The sequence below is a fragment of the Hippocampus guttulatus genome, chromosome 13 (assembly GCF_054856545.1).
Source record: "Hippocampus guttulatus isolate MCC_2025c chromosome 13, RoL_Hgut_1.0, whole genome shotgun sequence".
Classification (NCBI taxonomy): domain Eukaryota; kingdom Metazoa; phylum Chordata; class Actinopteri; order Syngnathiformes; family Syngnathidae; genus Hippocampus; species Hippocampus guttulatus.
In genome coordinates this window covers 1,131,892-1,151,950 of record NC_141273.1, presented here as the reverse complement: position 1 = coordinate 1,151,950, position 20,059 = coordinate 1,131,892, and the positions used below count along the sequence as shown (strand labels likewise).

General features: G+C 47.0%; 1 protein-coding gene across 1 annotated transcript in view; it reads right to left on the bottom strand.

The window, feature by feature from the left end:
- Positions 1 to 201: 201 nt before the first annotated feature.
- atrn (attractin) overlaps positions 202 to 20,059 on the bottom strand; it is a 33,631-nt gene continuing 13,773 nt past the window's right edge. Inside the window, exons 18-29 of the mRNA XM_086127426.1 lie at positions 19,021 to 19,266; positions 18,434 to 18,571; positions 18,247 to 18,340; positions 17,383 to 17,435; positions 15,933 to 16,027; positions 15,786 to 15,864; positions 15,538 to 15,695; positions 12,331 to 12,392; positions 9,076 to 9,154; positions 7,191 to 7,298; positions 2,462 to 2,576; positions 202 to 2,333 (exon numbers count right to left, since the gene is read on the bottom strand). Of these exons, the coding sequence (XP_085983552.1) occupies positions 2,209 to 2,333; positions 2,462 to 2,576; positions 7,191 to 7,298; positions 9,076 to 9,154; positions 12,331 to 12,392; positions 15,538 to 15,695; positions 15,786 to 15,864; positions 15,933 to 16,027; positions 17,383 to 17,435; positions 18,247 to 18,340; positions 18,434 to 18,571; positions 19,021 to 19,266 (1,352 nt within the window). The 3' untranslated portion in view covers positions 202 to 2,208. The remainder of the gene's footprint in view (positions 2,334 to 2,461; positions 2,577 to 7,190; positions 7,299 to 9,075; positions 9,155 to 12,330; positions 12,393 to 15,537; positions 15,696 to 15,785; positions 15,865 to 15,932; positions 16,028 to 17,382; positions 17,436 to 18,246; positions 18,341 to 18,433; positions 18,572 to 19,020; positions 19,267 to 20,059) is intronic.

Sequence of the window (20,059 nt, the reverse complement as noted above, 5' to 3'; positions counted from 1 at the left end):
GTCTTAAGGAAATTTGCTCTTGAATTTTTTGTTTTTCACATTAGGATTTACATTGTAAAACGAAAACGACAAGCTCAACATTAAACATCAAGTTGTGTAAAATCAGGCTTGAACATGTTTTCTTGTGGTTCATTTTGTCCCCCAAAAAATCTGCAGGGAAACTTCAAAGCATTCCGCATTTTTTGCTCATTTTTGTAGCACAAAAAAATAACGCACAAAATTAAAAGAAATGTTCAATATCAAGCACAACAAAGTTTGGATGTTGACTTCCAAGCACTCCCAAAAATTCCGCTGGGAAAACCAGCAAAAATCCGAGACTAAATAATGACTCCCCGTAATTAAAAAACATTGTGGTGTTGCTACCCAAACTTTAGCTCAAAGAGACTTCTAGGGCAAACTCCATTATTTTTATTAGGACCCCCCCCCCCCTCGCCCCATTTACTGTTTTCCTCTCAGGGTGAAAAGTTAATAATGTCACAATGTTGTGCGGGTGACGATAAGGATGTTGATGGATAAAGAAGAAGAAAAAACTTTTTTTTTAAAGGATGATGGAAAGCCCCGAGCCAGGAAATAAATGCGCTTTAAAAAAAAAAATCTGTTTAACACTGGACGCTTGGGAACTTGCTAATAAAAATAAAAAAAAATAAAAAAAGAGGGTGTGGGGGTTAGGAGACTCTCAAGGACAGGCCACCAAACAAACATTTGGGATATTTAAAAAAACAAAAAAAGTGTTCCACCATAAAAAATAGCCGCGCTCAATCAAGCGCTCACTAGCAAGTGAAAACATGACGGGAGTACTTTTCAATGTTTTGAAATTGAAGACAGCTGAAAAAAATTGGACGCTGGTGGAAACGCAACCGTTTTTTTTTTTTAAACAATTTGAAAACGAGCGACGTTAGCTAGCCATGTAGGAAGGTGCTGGCGACAAAAGAACTGAAGAACTCGCAACGACGCGAATAAATACACTATTAGGGGGTAGCACCGAAAAATAATAATAATAATAATAATAAAATAAAGTATTTATATTCACATTTAGTGTTTTGAATGAAATGAAAATGTCATTCTTTCACTTTTAGCAGGCAGCCAAAAACTAAACACAAAAACAACGCTGTGAAAAGCCAACCCCCAAAAAATAGTTTGCCTTTTGTGTAAAATGTGCTCAGCTTGTTTTTTGGATGATTAAAAGGAACGAGTGGGAAGGAAGTTGAACACCACATTCTGCAATTCTGAACTTTTTGCCCCCAATTGTCACGGACCGCCGGATATTTTGTTAGCTACTTCTGTCCTGCCGTCGAATTCGTTTATAGCAGCTAAAACGTACTTTGTTTATGTTTCAACGTTTGAAATCAAGAGCAAAGTGTCAACAAAAACGATTTGAGCGTTCCCGCACTGTCGTTCAAATCCGACCACAATTGGTCCAATTTGCTATCGCCACCAACAACGGTGAGTGAAGGGCTTCCGATTCACCCGAGATAAAACGCGTGTGGTTTTTGGGCTTTCTTTTGCTTCCCAATTCTAGAAAAAAACAGCAGTGGAAGTCGGGTTGAGTCACAGACGAGCAAATTCAGCATTCCATATTTTCACATAACACATTGTTCCATAACCCGACAGAAATTTGTCCACGTTTGCATGGAAGAAGAGGAACTAGCCGGACTCACACAAGATGCCAAAATATGAGTTGTTCTTTACCCCCCCCCCCCCCCTCAATTAAAAACAAACAAAGCAAAGAGCTAGCTGGGAGCTAACTCCATTGCCTAAAAGGTGCCGGACTGACCTGGACCAACAGGAGCTCGTCAATCGCCACGGTTACCTTTGGAGGAGGAATCCCTTCCGACCATCTGGGAATGCGTCCAATCCGTGAGAGAGCAAAGCGTCCGTCCTCCGGGTGTCTTAAAATTAGGAACAGAACAGAATGGACTCTTTGAGGAAGCTAGTAAGAAGGTCCGGGGAGTCCTCAGGGATGCTACTCGGGGGCTCCGTCATTGTTGGTTCCAAAAAATTTCCTTCCAACTAAGCCCAAAAAAACAAAAACAAAACGAGGAGAAAAGCAAGTAGTCTTGGATGGGACGAGACGAACATCTCTTCTAGCAGCATGAAAGTGGGGTCGAGACCGTTTCTCATCCTGCATCCCGCAGCATGCACCACTTCCGGGTGAGAAGTCTCCGAGGGAGGGAGGAGGCGGGGTTTGGCGGCCGACCCGCCGGGAGGTCAGATGCAGGTGGAGGGCTGAGCGCTGGGCTGCTGCTTTCGGCTGCGCAGGCCTCCCGACTTCTCCTTGAAGCCCAAACACATCTGCTGCGAAACGTCCACCAGAGCGCTCGCCATGGCCAGACCTGAGGCAAAGAGATGAAAACCCGCGACGGGCGTCACTCGGGCGCGAAAGGAACGCAAACGGGGAAAGGGTCGGCGCCTCGGTGGAGAGGAGACCCATTTGGATTGGTTTGGAGTGTCGTCACGTTACCCGACTGCCCCGGCGGCGGGATTCCTCCGCTGCCTCGCGGTAGACGAATGAAAATGGAAAGCACGGCCGCTTTGTTCCCAAAACACGGCTCCAAGGCAATCGGCTTGGGAACGCACTGGAGACAAACGCAAGAACGTTGCCATCATCCAACAAACGTTTTCTTTGCCATGCGCGAGTCCAGCTTTGAATCGAGAAGGCATTAAAGGAGTAAGAATTAAAGCATCCATTTTGGTCCCTCTTCGGGGGGTCGGCGCCATTTTGTCCCTATAGCGGCCCCTGCCGTCGACTGAAATGCCCGTCTAAGCGCCCTCGGGCTCACGTTGCCAACGTCACGTGACCAAACCCACAAAACAGGTGAGCAGGGACGTCTGAGCCGACGCTTCGATTTTTATCTGCTTGCTTTCTTCGTTGTCCGTTGTCAATTGACTATTTCAGGTCTCATTTTATATTTTACACACGCGCGCGTCTGCGCTGCGGAAGGAATCGCTTTCAATCTCGTTCACGTGGACGGCCTGCCGTACACGCACCAGGATTCCTTCTTTGCCGTTTTTGCGCTTGGCCCAAAGCAATTAAAAGTTTTACCTTTCGCAGTGGAGAAACACACACACACACACACACAGGTGCACACTCCTGACATTAGCAGGCACCATAATGTTATTCAGAATTTGACCTATTTCACACTTTCAATGTGCGTCGATGTTTACAGTTGCCAGCGACGATGATGTGTGTGCGTGTGTGTGTGTGTGTGTGTGTGTGTGCGCACGCACGGCCGTTTGTTTTATGAAGCTTGCCTGAAAGCAACAAGAAAGGAGAGGATCAACTTGTTTGGTGTGAATTATTCAACAACTTCCATTCAGATGTTTTTTTTTTTTAATTTATGTCTGTTTATTCTTTTTCTTTTAATTTTACCACCGGGAATGTGTGCGCGCGCGCGCGCATAATCTCATTTGTCTGCATTCGAACCTATTCTGGCTCCCGAAGAGCCACGTTACATTTGTTCTCTGTTTCTATAGCTACAGAGCTGCTTTATTTTGTAAAGTCAGTTATTGTGAAAGGCACGCCGGATGTTGTTGCGCGAGACATTTCCCGTTTCACGTTGTACGGGGAAGCTCCAAAAGATGGACTGTAACTTGGTGTCCTAAACCAAATTTTTTTCTCCATATGGGCGCACACACATACGAAACACGCACTCCATCGGGAGTTTCTTCCGAATTTGCTCGCGCAAATGACGCGTTTCACTCACAACAACAATTCGTCTTCTTTGCCGCCGCCGACGCGACAACACCCAGCGAGCGGACTTATTATCTATCCGGCGCAGGCAGAGCGAGGCGTCCGACTTCAATTAAGCCCCAGTTATTAGCCTTCCCCCGCGCGCCGCCGTGCCTCTTTCATCGCTCGCCGCTCAAAATTGAGGCACCGGGAATGGCGCCGCGATGACTTGCCGTTGCTTCGGTTTGTCAACACGCAGAAATGAGCATTTAAAGAAAAAGAAAAAAAAAATGTTAGCTCGTTTCGCCGGAAGCAATTACAATCCTTAATTGGAATCTTTTAGCAAAATTAGCTAACCAAAACAAGAGATCAAAGATGAGGCCGCGAGGACACGACGAATCGTCAATTATTCATTTTTTGTTAAATTGCTTGGTTAAGTGGAATTTAATTGAGTTAATGTTGATATAAACGGCTCATTTAAATGGCGATTTTAGGTGGTTTGAAGCCTTCGTGGGCTGGCAAAGAGATCAATGTTGGCTAATTTATCTCTGCAGTTCATACACGAAGTAAAAAAAAACAAAAAACAAATCAAATCTTGTGTTTCTGATGTACATTTTAGCCTCGCAGTCCCATTTAGCAAATTGTTTTATGCAAATGTTATTTTAGCGTGAGAGTACATTCAGTCAATGTATCGTTACTGGAAGCTTTTTTTTTTTCTTTTCGGGTCACACCATCCGCCTCGGGATGAAAAATCGCCTTCTGGCTAATTTTGGCATATATGCAGAAATATTTATTCTTATGTGCTTTAAAAAATTTTTAAAAAAAGAATATTTCTTTTTGGCTTCCTGACCACGCTCGCTCATATTTGTCTATCATTTCAAGCTTTGAATCCAATGATAAAAAAAAAATGGCTGTCGGAATCCAAATTGGCAAAACATCAGCACCAAAAAAATAAATAAAAATAAAAAGGGAAACCGTGAGCACAAATTGCAACAGACGTGAACAGATGGTGGCCGGATGTTGCGAAGTTTGCTTTGTAGTCAAGTTCATCTTGTCTTCTTTTGCGCTCAAGAGTTGATTATTTTTTTCTTCTTCTGACAGCTTCTTTTTTTAGCCTTTATTTTACCTAAGGTAAAAAAGAATTTTTTTTTGTCTGAATAAAAGGAAAAAATAAACGACGTGAAGTTTGCTGTCGGCATCTAACGGATCGCCTGAACAAATTGATGCCTCCATGGAACCCAAGACAAAGCAAAAAAATAATAATCATAATTATGTAGCTCCTATGTTGCGGCACTGTAATGCTAGCAGAAACTAGCAATTTAATTCCAATTAAAACAGCGATTGGTCAGTAATAGAACTAATCTTTTTCATCACTTGTAGCTGTGCATGAGGCTCGCGTCAGCTCCAGAAGCTTCCGGCGCCACTTTGGACAGCGATTTAAGGCCACCAACAACTTTTAATGAATGTATGCAGGGTTTGCGTCGCCTTTCAAACGCCACCGCGGCGGCGGCGGCGGCCTGATAAACGAGCGGCGACGAGACTCCGAGAAGCTCAATCTGAGCCGCCGCGCCGATAGGACGGACGGGCGGGCGTGCGTGCGAGCGAGCGGCCCGGTGGAGGCCGGGCGGACGGGAGGATCTAAATTGGATCTCGGCTGGCGGGAGAGCAAAGAAAGAAGAGGAGAGTGCAGACGGAGGGGAGAAGAAAAGCCAAAGCGCAGATGGTGAAGGCGGAGGAGGACTGGACTGATAGTGGCGGCGAGCTGCTGTTTTGACTCCCAGCTTGTTAAACACACGCACGCGCACACACACACACATTGGCGCAGATAAGGCCCACACAGAAGAGCAGACATCACGTGATAAGATCAGCAAAGGGTCAGCAAATTAGAGGGAAACACCATGTGAAGTAAACACGGCTGACACCGCGCTGAGTGACAATACAAACAAAAGCAAATGCTGAAAATGGTTGCTTCACACCAAAATGGCAGGTCTCCTGCGGCTTTTCAGGTATGAGTTTTGGTGGGTCTACTTATGATTTCAATGATTTGCTGTTCAATCCGAGTGGGCGCAACCCATCCAAAAAGCTCTGTTTGAAACTAAAATGGCAGATTTCATGTTTCTTTTCAGCCATGGATGACTTTTCTGGGTCGACATGTCTGCCAAATTTCACGTTGCTCAGGAAAACGAGCTTCGGGAACAATTTTTATTTATTTAGTTCGTTTTTTGCTCAAGTCTACTGGCGCGCCAGACCGCCAAAATGTCGGCTTCAACGTAAATGTACCAACTTCCTTTAGTCTTTTTGGGCATGGCCTTATGAGATTTTTTTTTTTGTGGGTCTACCGAGGATGGACATCACCAGTGAATTTCACATTGCTTAGTCAAACTGGCTTTGGGACCTGAATAAAAATAATTTAAAAAAGAAACGATGGTGGTACAGAGACAAAATGGCAGCTTCAAACTATGGCATTTTTGTGGGTCTACTCATGAGAGAAATGTCCACCGAGTTTCATGTTGCTCGGTGACATTGGTTTTGGGGGTTTGAATGATCATGGAACCAAAATGGCTGCTTCAACCTCATATAGCAGACTACCCGTGTCTTTTTGGGTATGAATTCTTGAGACTATTTGGTGGTTCTACTCATGATATACAGGCTTACCGAATTTCATGTTGCAAAGCGAACCTGGCTTTGGGAGACTACTTTTGGGGTGAAATTGCAATTTCTCATTATGGAAAAGCCAACCAAATTTCCCGTTGCTCAGTCAAACCTGCTCCCCAAGCGGAATAATTTGATCAAATCACAGAGGACGCTGCAGGGCCAAAATGGCCGCCTCCAACTAAAATGGCAGACTTCCAATTTCTTTTTGGACAGGGCTTCTGGAGACTTTTTTGTAGGTAGAGTCATTACTGACGCGTTGCTAAATGAAACTAGCATCAGGGCTGGCTTCCTGATTGGAGATGTTTTTGTGGGTCCACTCAAAACTGACATCTCGATCGAAATGCCTGCTGCTATGACAAGCGGTTTTTAGTGCCAGTGTCCTTTCAGTCATGGCTTCCATCATTTCCTCACGTGATCTGCTCCACATCGACAAACTCGCTTTTCTTTTCCGTCTCTGTTCTGCCAAACTCCCCGGACGATCCAACTTTTTCCGCTTCTCCTTCAACAAACAACATCTGCTCCGGAACATTTTTTTTTTTTTTTTTTTGCTTTGTAGCGCGAAAGAAGTATCACGCGGCACAAACAAACAACATACTCATTGCTTTTTCTCGACTCGTTTGTTTTCACGCCACACCGCCTACCTCGGATGAACTCGCGTCGACGACTTCGGCAAGTCGGCCGCTAATTTACACTTTTGATCCGGCGCCGTCTTCGAGATCAAAAGCGGCATGAAGCAAAGTGCGTAGAGCAGAAATCAACGCAAGGGGCTGAAATAATGCACAACTGTCCTCGGCACACGGTCGCAATGTCAATTGTCAGCCAACGGAAACAAAGACGCAACCTCGAGAAAGTTAAGAGCGCCCACCTTGACGTTTCCTCCAATCAGGTCCGGCGGCTCCTCGTCCGTCTCCAAGGCGACGTTGATGGTGGCGAAAGGCCGGCTGGCCATCTGCTGCATCTCCCTCAGCAGTTGCTATGGCGACAGAGGAGCAGGTCTGACGGTTAGCCGCGGGCGCTCGGCGCGAACGTAAACAATCGGCCGACATCGTAGCGGCACGGAATTCAACAAAGGCTCCTTGGCCCCCGGAATTGAATTTCCACAACAGTCCCCGTGACCCAAAAGTTCCGAGAACTGTTGTGTTTGAATTGGCAGAATTATCATCCATCTGGGAACGACCGCACCTGGACCGGCAACCGAAAGTTCCCGGAACTACAAGTACAAAGACTCTAAAAGTTACTGGAACCGAATGTGGAACAAACGCGCTTAAATGGCGCTAGCAAACGCTGCGAGGTATAGTGGTTCAGTGGCCAACACGCTAATTTTTCTAAATACACACACACACACAAAAAAAAAAACCCTGAAACTAAATTGACGCTGCAGTCAGTCGAGAGGGTTCCTCTTCATCTCCAGGGCGAAATTAAGAGAAGATCAAATAAGAGCGAATGAGGGAATCCCTCTGCTGTAAGGAAGCTGGTGGTGATGATGATGATGATGGATGCTTGAGGGGGGTCAGCCGGGGTTGACAGAACAGCAGGATTACAAGCTACACTGGAAGGTGTCCAAATGCTAATGATATGCTACATTAAAATCAAGGGAGGGAGATTAGTCGGATTTCGATGCATCGCGCGAGCCGTGAGAGGCAAAAAAGACACGCGTTCACACAGGCATCAAGCGAAGACTTGTCACGCTAACAGACGAGGTGAAAAGTGGTACAAGTGCGCTGGGAAGAGAAGTGAAAATGCTCGCCGAGGACATCTTTAAATATGTGGCAGAATGTCGGTTGCCATTCATCCCTTTCAGCCTCCTTTAAAAAAAGAAAAAAAAGTTTAAGTGCTTTCAAGAAGGAAAAGAAGCACTCTCGAATATTGCACTTTAGAAAAATAAACAGTCATGAGATAATTGTCTGTCTACATGCGTTTCTCCACCCTTTGCGTTCAAATGTCTACAGATCGAAGGGTATTAACGCCGCGACGACTGATGCTAACGGTTTGGCCCGTCAAAGGCGTTTTCTATAACGTGAAGCTGGGAGGGGCATTTTACAATGTGTACTTCTGTTTGTTTCATGGCGAGTTTTATCAAAAATGAATCCAGTATGAAATGCTGTTTTCATTGTGACGACGACGATTATCTGTAAGCTGGGAAATTTCGGCCGGAGGGTCAACAAACAGCTGGAATCCAACCTTGAGTTCCGTGCTGGTTATCCTGAAAGAGTCCTTGACGGATTGAGAGGCGACGGCCCGGGGGTGGGGGGTGGGGGGTGGGGGGGTGGGTGACCTCCAAGAGGCTCTCCAACACCGCGCGCAAGCAAATCCGAGTTCGCCACGCGTTGCTGGAGGCCGGGACCCCCCTCTCAAAAAAATGCAGCACTCCAAAACAGAAACATCCCAAATGTTCACGCTGAAAAGCGCCGGGGAAAGACAAAGACTGCCAACACACACACACACACACACGGCGGACAAACTGGCACCGAGCGTTTTGTTGACAAAAGCAAACCTATTAAGCTCGGTAGAAGAGCTTAATTTGCTGAAGACTAAATTATTTTGGATGTTGACCAAAACACATCCGGTTGTATCCAAAACAATGTGTGTATATGATGTTGGTGGCTGACCAAAGTGTTGGGAAAAGAATTGCTTTTGATTTTGGAATTGATGAAAACACCCGTTGACAGAATCGCACTTTGTCTTTGATGTTTAAAAAAAAATTTTTTTAAAAAGACGACGGCGGCGGCCGGCGTAGACGCGGGACAAACCTCTCGTCTACGCGACGCCCAGCAGCTCTGCTTGATCTTCCAAACCACGGCGGCCACCAGCAGCAGAGACAGGAAGCAGCTACGGACACACGGGAAGTGGCGTCAGTGACGCAAAGCCCAACGCCTGCGGACTAAGCAAAACTGCAGGTGGCGCTATCAGCGCGACATGAGGTCGTTTCTCCCAGTTAAAAGGCAGAAGAGAAGTTACTCCCAAATAATGTGAGCAGACGGAATAAATAGAATCATTATGATTAGGAACACCTGAAACTGGGACAGATTCGGAATCAGCGCAAAAAATGAATCCAAAAAGTCGACTCGCATTTTAACTTGTAAAAATTTGTTGACCAGCGTTATGAATGATTTTTTAATCTCATCATCAAACTAAATCGAATTTGACTAAATGGTTACTTTCAAATCAATAAATAGGTAAATATATGTAAAGCAAACACCTCAAACATTAACAACCATTTACAAAGCAAATTAAAAAAGAATGACAAAGAAATGAATGGATTGCATCAAACCAACTTTGAAAATAGATACCAAAAAAGTATCTTTAAAATGCTCATGAATAATAACAACACCCAAATATGCTCCAATTTCACGCGCAGCATATTTAACACGCACAAAAACACGTTTACGCCGACGCCGATGATGTCACTTGTTGTCGAGCAGACTCTGGGGCGATGCTGACAAACGTGTCAAACATCAGGCACTTAAAAAAAAAAAAAAACGAACAGCGTTTTGCACTTTTACCCGAAATCCCCCCGAGGAGGTCTGACAGGTGATGACGATGCACCGCGTCACCTTCTAAGTCAGCGATACACACACACGCGCAAACACGCACACACGCATAATGTGTGTAAGGCCACCACGCGATACATTTCCATTTTGATGATCCCACCTTTAAACTTTATTACGCAAATAAATTCGCCTCGGTTATGACAAGCTCACCGGGCGAGCGTCGCATCACGTCTTTTGGAGGATTTCCTGCCACCAGTTCCCGCCGTGCCCCACGTAATTTCTCCCTGGCTCCGTGTGTCACTCGCCGCAAGTTACCCGTTCCCCCCCCCCCCCTCTTAATTAGTTCTCAGAATAAACGGCTCGCGTTAATGTTACTCAGCTAACATCGTCACGAAGCTAATCACGAGCGAACAGTCCTCGTCACACGACATTGAGGACGGTGTTCGCGGCTTTCCCACAACGCGAAAGCCACGGTGCATAAACGGCTAGCGATAACCACACAGAACGGAAACGCGTCGTCGCGTAATCGGATGCTACATCACGAAGGGAAGGGGATTTGTTCAGACCGCAAAGTCTCGCTAGCGCAACCACCAGAGAGCTCCGGTCCCGATCAGACTATCTCAATCGAAAAGCGAGAGCTTGAGACTGTTGGCTAGCGGACGCTAACTTGCGCCGAACAATGCAAGCTTGTCCGTGTTCATATTAAGCGCGCGGGTGTTGAGGGAAGCGCTGTCTACGTTTCACAGCGAGGTTCGTGCATTTTTGCAAATAGCTACGAATATCTGGCGGGGGTCACTGGATTGAACTGAAACGTTTCGTGTTTTTGTCACGTTGCTAGCTAAACGCTGCAGATGCTACACATGTTGCGTTTCTCTCACCGCGGCGCAGCCACGGTGGTATTTAGAGGTTGATTAAATCGAGCGAATCCCCGCCGGCCCGCCTGTCGCAAAGCGTTTCGACGGTTCGCCGTCAAGCTGCTATTTGCCGCCGTTTACCTTGGACGGCTTCACCTCTAAGCGCCCTCTCGCGCCGCTAATTAGCCTAGCGCCGGCGTGACACCTGACAGGACTGGGGGGCTTTGTCGACACGCCAACTGCCATCTGAGTTTAAAAAAAACAACAACTTTTTCTTGAAGGGAAATGACTTTAGAGGGGAAAGAACCAGGGGGGGGGAGTATAAATGTCCTCTTGAGCATTTCCGCGATTACAAAAACACGTTTGGGACATTCAAAACCTTTTTTTACTTTATGTACAGCGCTTTGTATGCAGCCGTGGCCCTTTTGAAATCGCCCAATGAATCAATTTGTGTTGAAAATGGATGCGTTAGGTTCTTGGAAGATCGTCTCGAAAGCAAAATAGGCTCGTATGTGTTTATTGTGAGTTCGCTGAAGACGGAACTTTTCTGACATGCGAGCTTGCATTTTGAGAGCTCTGCAAGCACTGACGTTGTCGCCACTGAATCGTTTCGACGCTTTCCCGGGCTGTTAGCGGCGCTTTGGTAAAGGAAATGAAATGTTGATAATTGTGTCTGCGGCACACAACTCAACTTGTTCTCAGGCAGATACGACCTGTGTGTGTGTGTGCGTGTAGTAGTATAGTTAAGCGGAGCGTGTTGAAGAGTTGTGTTTGTGTACGTGCCAAGGTGTGCAAATGAGCGTCAGTGGGCTTCCCAGCGGGACGGCGTCGTACTAAAAATACACCCATCGTCTCCCGGAACTAAGCGCACCTTTTTCTTCCCAACCCCCCCCCCCCCCTTTTTTTTAATGGCAGCCGCAGTGCGCCACGACAAGTTTCACTCTCAGGGGAAGAGGAAATGGAAATTTTCTGGAACATCAGGCCTCACCGCAGGATAAAGTTTGAAGGAGTAAACACAGCAGGAGCAGCCAAGACAAAAGCTCACACATCACCTGACTGCTAATTACGACACGACGAGCCCGACGTGGCGACGCTGGATGTGAACTTTCAATCCCCGACTCCATACCCGAACGTAGGCTTTACACCCGACGTTGAAGAACCCAAACCTTACCCTGTCTCGAAACCAGACCGTGCAAGCCCAAGACAGCCCCGAAACCAACTTCAAACCTTAAGCTTCGCTTGAAACCCGAAACCGTGCCGCCCAAATATTTGGAACCATAAAATTGGCATCTTGAAACCCGAACGCTGTCTCGAAAGCATACTTTGAAACTCACAGTGTCAAATGCCAAATAAGCATCGAGTCAGAATCGGATTTTGTGTACCTCATGACGTGTCCACAAAGTGGACATTTGGCTTTTCCCGACCAAAGGCGCACCCGCGCGCGCGCGCGTGTAGAGCGATCTTGCCCCGCGCAGCGGAAACGCCGGCGCACTCAATCTTTCACAGTCATTTTTTAAAAATCAATAACACATTAGAGCTCTTCCTGAAGAGATGCCGCGCGGACCACGGCGCCTTCAGCACGGATGCGCGCGAGCGCACACACACACGCCCGCCCACACGCACACACACACACTCAAGTGTTGTGTACCCGTATGCTGACCTGAAGAAGGTGACAAAGAACTGAACGAGGTCCATGAAGTTGCTGTGCTGCGAGAAGGCGATCTGTGGATGAAACAACATGACATCAGCACACCCGGAGCGCAAACGGAGCGGGGGAGGAATACATCGGCAAGATGAAGAGAAGCCCACTTGGGGGTTAAAGTGCATTATGGAGCCAAGAAGGAAAACGGCTGAACTTTATTTGGGGTGGATCAAAGGGAGGGTGGCAAGTTGTGTGATGACGACCAATTAGCGATTGGTTCAATTCGGAACATAGACGCATTGTATTTATGGACGGCCCGGTAGTCCAGTGGTTAGCACGTCGGCTTCACAGTGCAGAGGTACCGGGTTCGATTCCAGCTCCGGCCTCCCTGTGTGGAGTTTGCATGTTCTCCCCGGGCCTGCGTGGGTTTTCTCCGGGTGCTCCGGTTTCCTCCCACATTCCAAAAACATGTATGGCGGGCTGATTGGGCGCTCTAAATTGTCCCTCGGTGTGAGTGTGGGCGTGGATGGTTGTTCGTCTCTGTCTACCCTGCGATTGGCTGGCAACTGATTCAGGGTGTCCCCCGCCTACTGCCCGGAGACGGCTGGGATAGGCTCCAGCACCCCCCGCGACCCTAGTGAGGATCAAGCGGTTCGGAAAATGGATGGATGGATGTATTTATGGAAGGGTGTGCACACTTTTGCAACCATGTGACCCTAGCCCAGAACTGAAAGCACAATTTGAAAACCTACAGCTGACATGAACCAGCCCCCCCCCCCCCCCCCCCCAAGGCCAATTTGACACGCTAACATTCTCTTGAAACCCCACCTGGGATCCTTACGCCTGTTTGGGACCGTATGTGGAAAACCTTAATTTGATAGACTCGCCCTGTCTTAAAACCCGGACTTCAGACTCGAACCATTAACTTTACACCTTGATTTGAAACGCCATTCCAGAAGTTTAAGCCCGTCTTGAAACCCAAGAACCGATTTGAAGGCTCGAGTGGAATGTCTTGCTTGAAACCGTACCACTGTCTTGAAACCCTAACACTGTCTAGAAAACCTGATTCGAAGCCCCAACCCCACGTAGGACGGCCACTATTAGAGCGCAGTACGTGCTATTAGTAGCATTGCTGTCGACAGGTTTGTTTTGTGCGAGCTGCCCGTAGCGGGCGCACGCGCCCGCCCCCTCTCACTTGCGGCGGGCAGATGAAAAGTCAATCATGACAAAAGCAATCGTATTCACGACAAGCTCCTTCATCAAGGTTGCCAGGGGCAACGATGCAAGTGTGCCTCTCCTCACCAGCGGCGAGTCAAACCGCCCTGGCAACAACAACAACAGCAACACAACAGCGTCCCGCTCTGGCGGCCGCGCGTCACCGCGGACCCCTTCGGTCAGCGCTGCTGCTTTTTATTTGTCAGCAGCTGATGACAAACGCTGATGAGCGTCAGAACATGTGAGATCGGCGCATGAATATTTCGATGGATTGATGTGGAGGTCAGAGTGCGCCGTTTTAAAAAGAATTGGATTGTTGGTTTGAAGTTGGATTGATTTAAATCTTTTTTTGTTTTGCATTTTTTTCAATATTTCATAATTTTCTTAATTGTCCGTCTTATTTGCGGGGGCGTGGGGGGGTTGCCACTCTATTTTGTCTCTTTGAGTATTTTCTTATTTTACTTTTTTTTTTAAATTCTGTGTAATTTGATTTTAACTCATTCAGTACCAGCCAATTCTGGACCAAGTCTGAAAAGACGTTTAAAAACGTCTTTGGGAGTGAATGAGTTACGTTTTTTTTTTTTTTTTTTTTTTTTTTTAGCCATTTTGCACTCAATAGTGGTACTTTTTTTCCAAATGGTCCCAAACAAGTCTCGGCATTGTCTGCGACTTTGCCTTTTCAATGAAACGTAACTGAAATGAAGCTAAGCTAATATTTGACCGGCTAGCGGTGACGCGAAGGTAGCTTACCTGTCTCGGTGGGTTTTACAACGGCGCAGGGCGTTAGCTATCGCGTGCGGCCATTCCCGTCTTGTCAATTTGATCCAAAACATAGTCCTCAAATCCAAATTCAACAATCTTCGGCTCCCTTCTGGAGAAACTAACCTGTCAAGATGGCGGTTAAAGCCCGGCGTGTTTGTTTCAGAACCACAGCAACCGGACTAGAAAAGTTGCTGCGCAGGAAGCGCCCGGCCAGCAATACTTTGCTGTTGGCAAACTTGGGAGGGCGGAGGCCAGATTTGCTGAGAACGTCAGCGGGCCGAGCCGCGCTAGCGAACACACGCAAAGCGCTTCCGCCGAGGCATGAAGAGGCACATTCACGCCGGACCGCACAGTGAACCAAAGCGGACAAGATTCCCATTCATGCGCTTCAGGTGGACGTTGTAACGCAAAACATACAAACACACCCGCCGGGGAAAAGAACGGCAGGTCGTTTCGACGCTCGCGGGACAGAACATTAGGGACAACCAGTGAGGGCCATCGCAAGAGCAACTTTGACGCCTTTTTTTTTTTAAAAGCTCATTTATTGCTTTTATGTCGACTACTATCATGGGCTGGCATTGTTCCCACAATTGCAAAATGCAGACGGGTCGAGAGATTTCTTGCAGCATTTTTTTTTCTTTCATTTTTGTCATCATCTTTTATTTTTTGGTTCATTTCCTTAATTGGCTGCTTCACTTCTATCTCGACATTTTTCATTTTTGTTTGCTTCCTTGTGTCATTGTCTTTTTCTTCCTTTGTCATTTGTCTTTATTTCATAACCCTTCAGATTTTTTGTTTTTGTTTGGCATTTTCTTCATTTCTGTCTTGAATTCTCTTCGTCATTTCCTTTTTATGTTTTTATGACAACCATTTTTACTCATTAAATTTTTTGGTTTCTAACCTTTTTGAGTGTCGTTTTATCTCTTCATTTGTCAGATTATTGTTTTGTAGCTCTACTTTTTTCAAGTTAACTCATTTATCTTTGTATGTTCCTTTGTCCGTCAACTTTTTTTTTTTGTCCTGCCTTTAAAATCAAAAGATTAAAACACATCCTAGTGTTATAATTATTGTTATGATGAAGATTCGTGTCACATTTGTTTACAAGAGATCATTTCAAGCCAAACAGAATGCAGACGCTTGGTTACGGAGGCGGCTCAGGCCAAGGCAGTTGGAGCGCGAGGCGAATGGTGAGAATGAAGTCGGGACGCTAAAGCTAACACGATCGGGCTAACGCCGCGACATCCTCACCTGTATCTTGATGGGCCAGGTGAAGTTGCTGACGTAGACGAAGAAGGTGATGTTGGGGCTGTTGCGGAAGTCAAAGTTCTCATTGGAGAAGCTGTCCTTGAACTCCTTGATGTTGCTGCGCGACACGATGGGGATCTCCTCGCCGCTCTGCGTACCCGCTGGGCCCCCCGCCCCCCAAAGCACATCAAACACACCGTAGCAATAAGTGGCTTCATTCGTTACTGAACCGATTCGTTTTAAGAGCTTACCTGTGAAGCTGGCGGCCCAGGTGATGTTCAAGTTGAAGTTCTTGGACGCGTTGATGAACATGTCTAAGTCTCGGTTGGGCTAAAGAGAGAAAAGTTGAAAAGACGAGGCGGCGCAAAAAGGTGCGCGCGGAGGTGGCGAAAACTCACTTCCTCGGGCGTGGCCACAAAGTTGATGGCCGTGTAATAGCGGTCTTCCTCCTGAGACAGGCTGAAGGTGAACTGGTAGTCAATCAGCAGGGTGTCTGTGGGAGGTCCATTTGGAAAAAGAATTTGTCCCGGCACGTTTGCACTCGTCGCAGGTACGTGAGACCATGCAAATGTCCACATTCTGTTTGTTTGTTTTTTCTGAAGACAAGGGATATCCACGTCGCTGTCATTCCTTAAGACGCACGTAAAATGTTTTTTTTGCATCATTTTTTAAAAATATTTTCGATTGGAGTCATGCAGTCACACTTTCAGGCCTTTTTTTTCAATCTCTGTAAGCGCTTGGGTGAGAGATCTGATCTGCGGTGTACCGCGTGTATGTAAAATGTATTAGCGTTATTTCAGTAAAAGATAATTGTCATGGAAAATTCACTGGGTGACCGCCACCTGCCTGGAACGTATGAGTCACTATCGTAGACCGTTATGCACGTCGACCCTCGGGCTTAATGAGACGCTTGATGCTAACCTGCTGCGACCGCTATAAAAAGAAAATGACAACCAAAAAAAAAACTTTCGATTGACTTTCAGTGGCACTTTGAATGCAGATGAGCGCCATCTGCTTCTTGGCACAAACCCGAATGAGGGGCGCTTTGATAAAAGCGGAGCGTAAGTACGCGTTAGCGTTGACCTCCGCGCTCGCCTGTTAGCGACGTCTGAATGTGATTCCCCCCCCCCCCCCCCCCCAAGACGCATATTTTACTTTAGAAAGAGCTCACGGCACACCACCGAACAAAATTTAGGAGAGCCTTCAACAAATGCGTTTGTCTTTGCACACTTTTGGACAAAACAAACAAAAACAGTCGATATAGTAGACCACCGCAGAGTTACCTATGTGTTGATCTCCCCCCCGCCACGATACTTATTAGCAAATGTATTCATTATTTGAGGATTTTCACCATTCGCAAACAGGGTTCTTTCCTTTTTTTTTTTTACCGACTTCCTTGACACCAATTATTTTTTCCGATTAGCCAAGGCTTTGTCGCCATCTAGTGGCACCACGGGGCTTGACATAAAGAGCCCAATTGGTTCCGCAGGGGAGAAAAAAAGAAAAAAGCGAGGTGGGCCTTCAGTGTGCACTGAAATAATGACGACATCAGCTAAATTTACTCACAAAAGTGAGTCACTCAGCGTGAAGTCTAGGCCTGTTCAGTTCAACAAAACTATTATTCGCTTGTACGAATGGCAGCGGGTGGATGCACACTTTAATTGGACACTCTGACGTCCAACAACATCATTTCATTGCCCCCCCCCCCCCCCGTCGCCATCTGTCCCCGGCAAAGATAGATGAACAGAGATGTCATCATTTGTAGTAGAAACTGAGTCAACAATTATTTTCCCGTGGCTCGTTTTCCCAGCGCAGCGCTTGTGAATGACTGCTCTGATTGGTACTTACAGTAGCAGGTGCCTTTCAGCGGGTTGCCTTGGTAACGGTTTTCCAGCTCGCACCTTGAACACACCATAAAAAAAACGATGAACAACAACGGCGCTATGAAGGATGGACAACAAACATCACGCGTACTTCATTCTGCTCCATCCGAGCAAAACACTCGAGATGACCATTAACGCGGACCATTACATGCGCGGAAGTAATCACAATCCATCCGCAGGCATTAATGAACAGACGCGTAATGTCTGACACGCTTGCACGCCAGCGCGGTCTTCTCGCCGTGTGGTCGAGAAAAGTCAAGCTGGGCCAGGAAATGGTGTCCGCGGTCCTTTTTGATGGCGCGCCGCAACGACGCAAAGGACGGCAAGCGCGACGACGCGCAGGGCGCTGCGAGTGTGAGGGTTCGATACGGACAAACGGTGGATAGGCACCAGGGGGAGCGGAAAGAAGTGCGGCTCAACAGATTCATCGCATCGGCCGGGGAAGGGCTTCCCTTAGTAGCAGATGGAACAAAAGAGTTGAGGAGATATGTTGACAGATAATCGAGACTTTTTCAACTCTAATTTGAAGCCGTTTTTTTGAAAGAAATTTTCCCGAACGCCACAAAACATGGTGGAAATAGGGGTGCAAATAAGTGGTGCGCTGGTGCGCTCATGCGCACTGCAGTTTGGGTCGTGCAAAATATTAAAAGCCAGTAAGGGGGTGGGGACACGCAATGGTGAAAAGCAATATAGAATATGGGCAACTAACTCACGTCAAAGACAAAATGGGGGACAAAAACAAACAAAAAAATAACACGAGAGACAAAGACAATAGGGGGGGCCATTACGTTGACGGAAGAGTTGACATTTGTGTGCTGGTTCTACTCACAAGTGGCAGCGGTCTCCTTTGATGCCCTTGGTGGTACAGAAACATTTTCCATTGTTGGTGTTACACATGCTGGCGTGACCGTTGCATTTACATGCTGCACCCAAAGGGGAGGGGGGGGCAAAAAAAAAAGAAAAAAAAGTTCATCTTTAAAAAGTTTGCCGTTGGTGATCAAGCGATTTCTACTGACGCTGGCAGCTGCCGCCGTTGGTGGGGTCTCCGTAGAAGCCCGAGATGCAGCTCTCGCAGTGGCGTCCCGTGGTCAGGTCTTCGCACCTCTCGCACACGCTCTCGTTGACGCAGCGGCTGTGCCCGTTACACTGACACGCTGACGGGGGCGAGCGACAAGGGCCAATTATGTGAAAGAGCAACGCCAAAATGACCCATCTTTCGTTTTCTTTCAATCACGGCAAACTACGCGATAAAGTCTAGCGAAAAGCCCATGATAAAAAATGAGATGGGTTTTCAAAATCTGCGATTTACCGAGACAAGAAAGCGTGAAGCGCAACACGGAAAGGCACGACGGTAAACCGACCCAACCTGTACAAAAGCGCTGCTTCGGCGCCATCTTGGTGCCAAGGAACTACGTTGGCATTAGAGGAGGAGCTCCCTTCAGTCAGGCCATAGCCCTGTCTAATATACAAGTAATCCCTTTGACATAATCTTGGCGCCAATAAACTACGAAGTGAGAGGAGTCCGGCCATAGAGAAAAAGTAGTGCTTTACCGCCACCCCATGCCAAAATTAGTTGCAAATAACTTATTGAACAGAACCCCACCTGGGCAGTGGATGAAGGACCAGTTGTAGAGGGCCTCGCCAGGGCACATGCTGGCGTTGAGGGCGGGCGGCGGGTCGGCGGGGAGGCCCGGCAGAGTGGAGGGCGCCGGCACGGAGGTCTGGAAGGGTCCCCGGTACGAGCCCTCCATGCACTGGCCCTTGCCCGTGTTGCTGGCGTCCGTGCACCAGCCGCAACCCGGCTGCTCCAGGCACTGGCCGCACGTACGGTAGCCCGAACAGTTCTCGGCTGCCGGCAGCAAAAAAGAGAATTGACGATCAAAGAGCTGCTCTCGGCACGTGCGATTTATTCATGCGTAAGAGCGTCGCAATTACGGCCGAGTTTCGAGACGGGATGGCCAACTTGGGAAAAGGCGCGACAAAGTTTCACGGGAGTACATTTTAGCGATGCGGCACTCTTGGCAGAGAGGACTCCAAAGTGTCTCACGCGAAGGGAGTAGTTCGAGACGCGAGGTCAAAGTTTCGAGATGATGTAGCCGAGTTTTAAGACGAGACGGCTTCATGATGGTAGGGCGAAGTTTCAAAACAGTCGGATGAAGTTTCAAGATTGCGCGGCGGTTTCAAGGCTCAGGTCTTTAAAAAAAGACAAGTTTTAACGCAAGGCAGCTTTATTTATATCGCGGATTTTGTACACAAGGTAACTCGCAAAGCGTTGACAAACAAATGCGGGAAAGACATTTAAACAAACAACGGCAAGAAATACAAGCAGCTTACTAAAATGACCATTTTGAGAAGGCACGCTGCAAGAAAACGATTTTGGAAAAAAATATTTTCATACAAATGCTTTGAGCGACCTTAATCATCGGCATTGGAATAAAAAATATATATAACAGCGAAAGACGGCTTCAAGCCCGACTGCCAACGTTTTGAGACATTTTAAGGCTGCGTAGCTTGAAGATGAGGCAAATGAAGACAGAATCGCGTTTCAATACTGATGACGTTTTGAGACAATGTAAAAAAAAATTTTTTTTAATGGAATAACGACATTTCCGGGAAGTTTGACTTGAAGACAACAAAGCGAA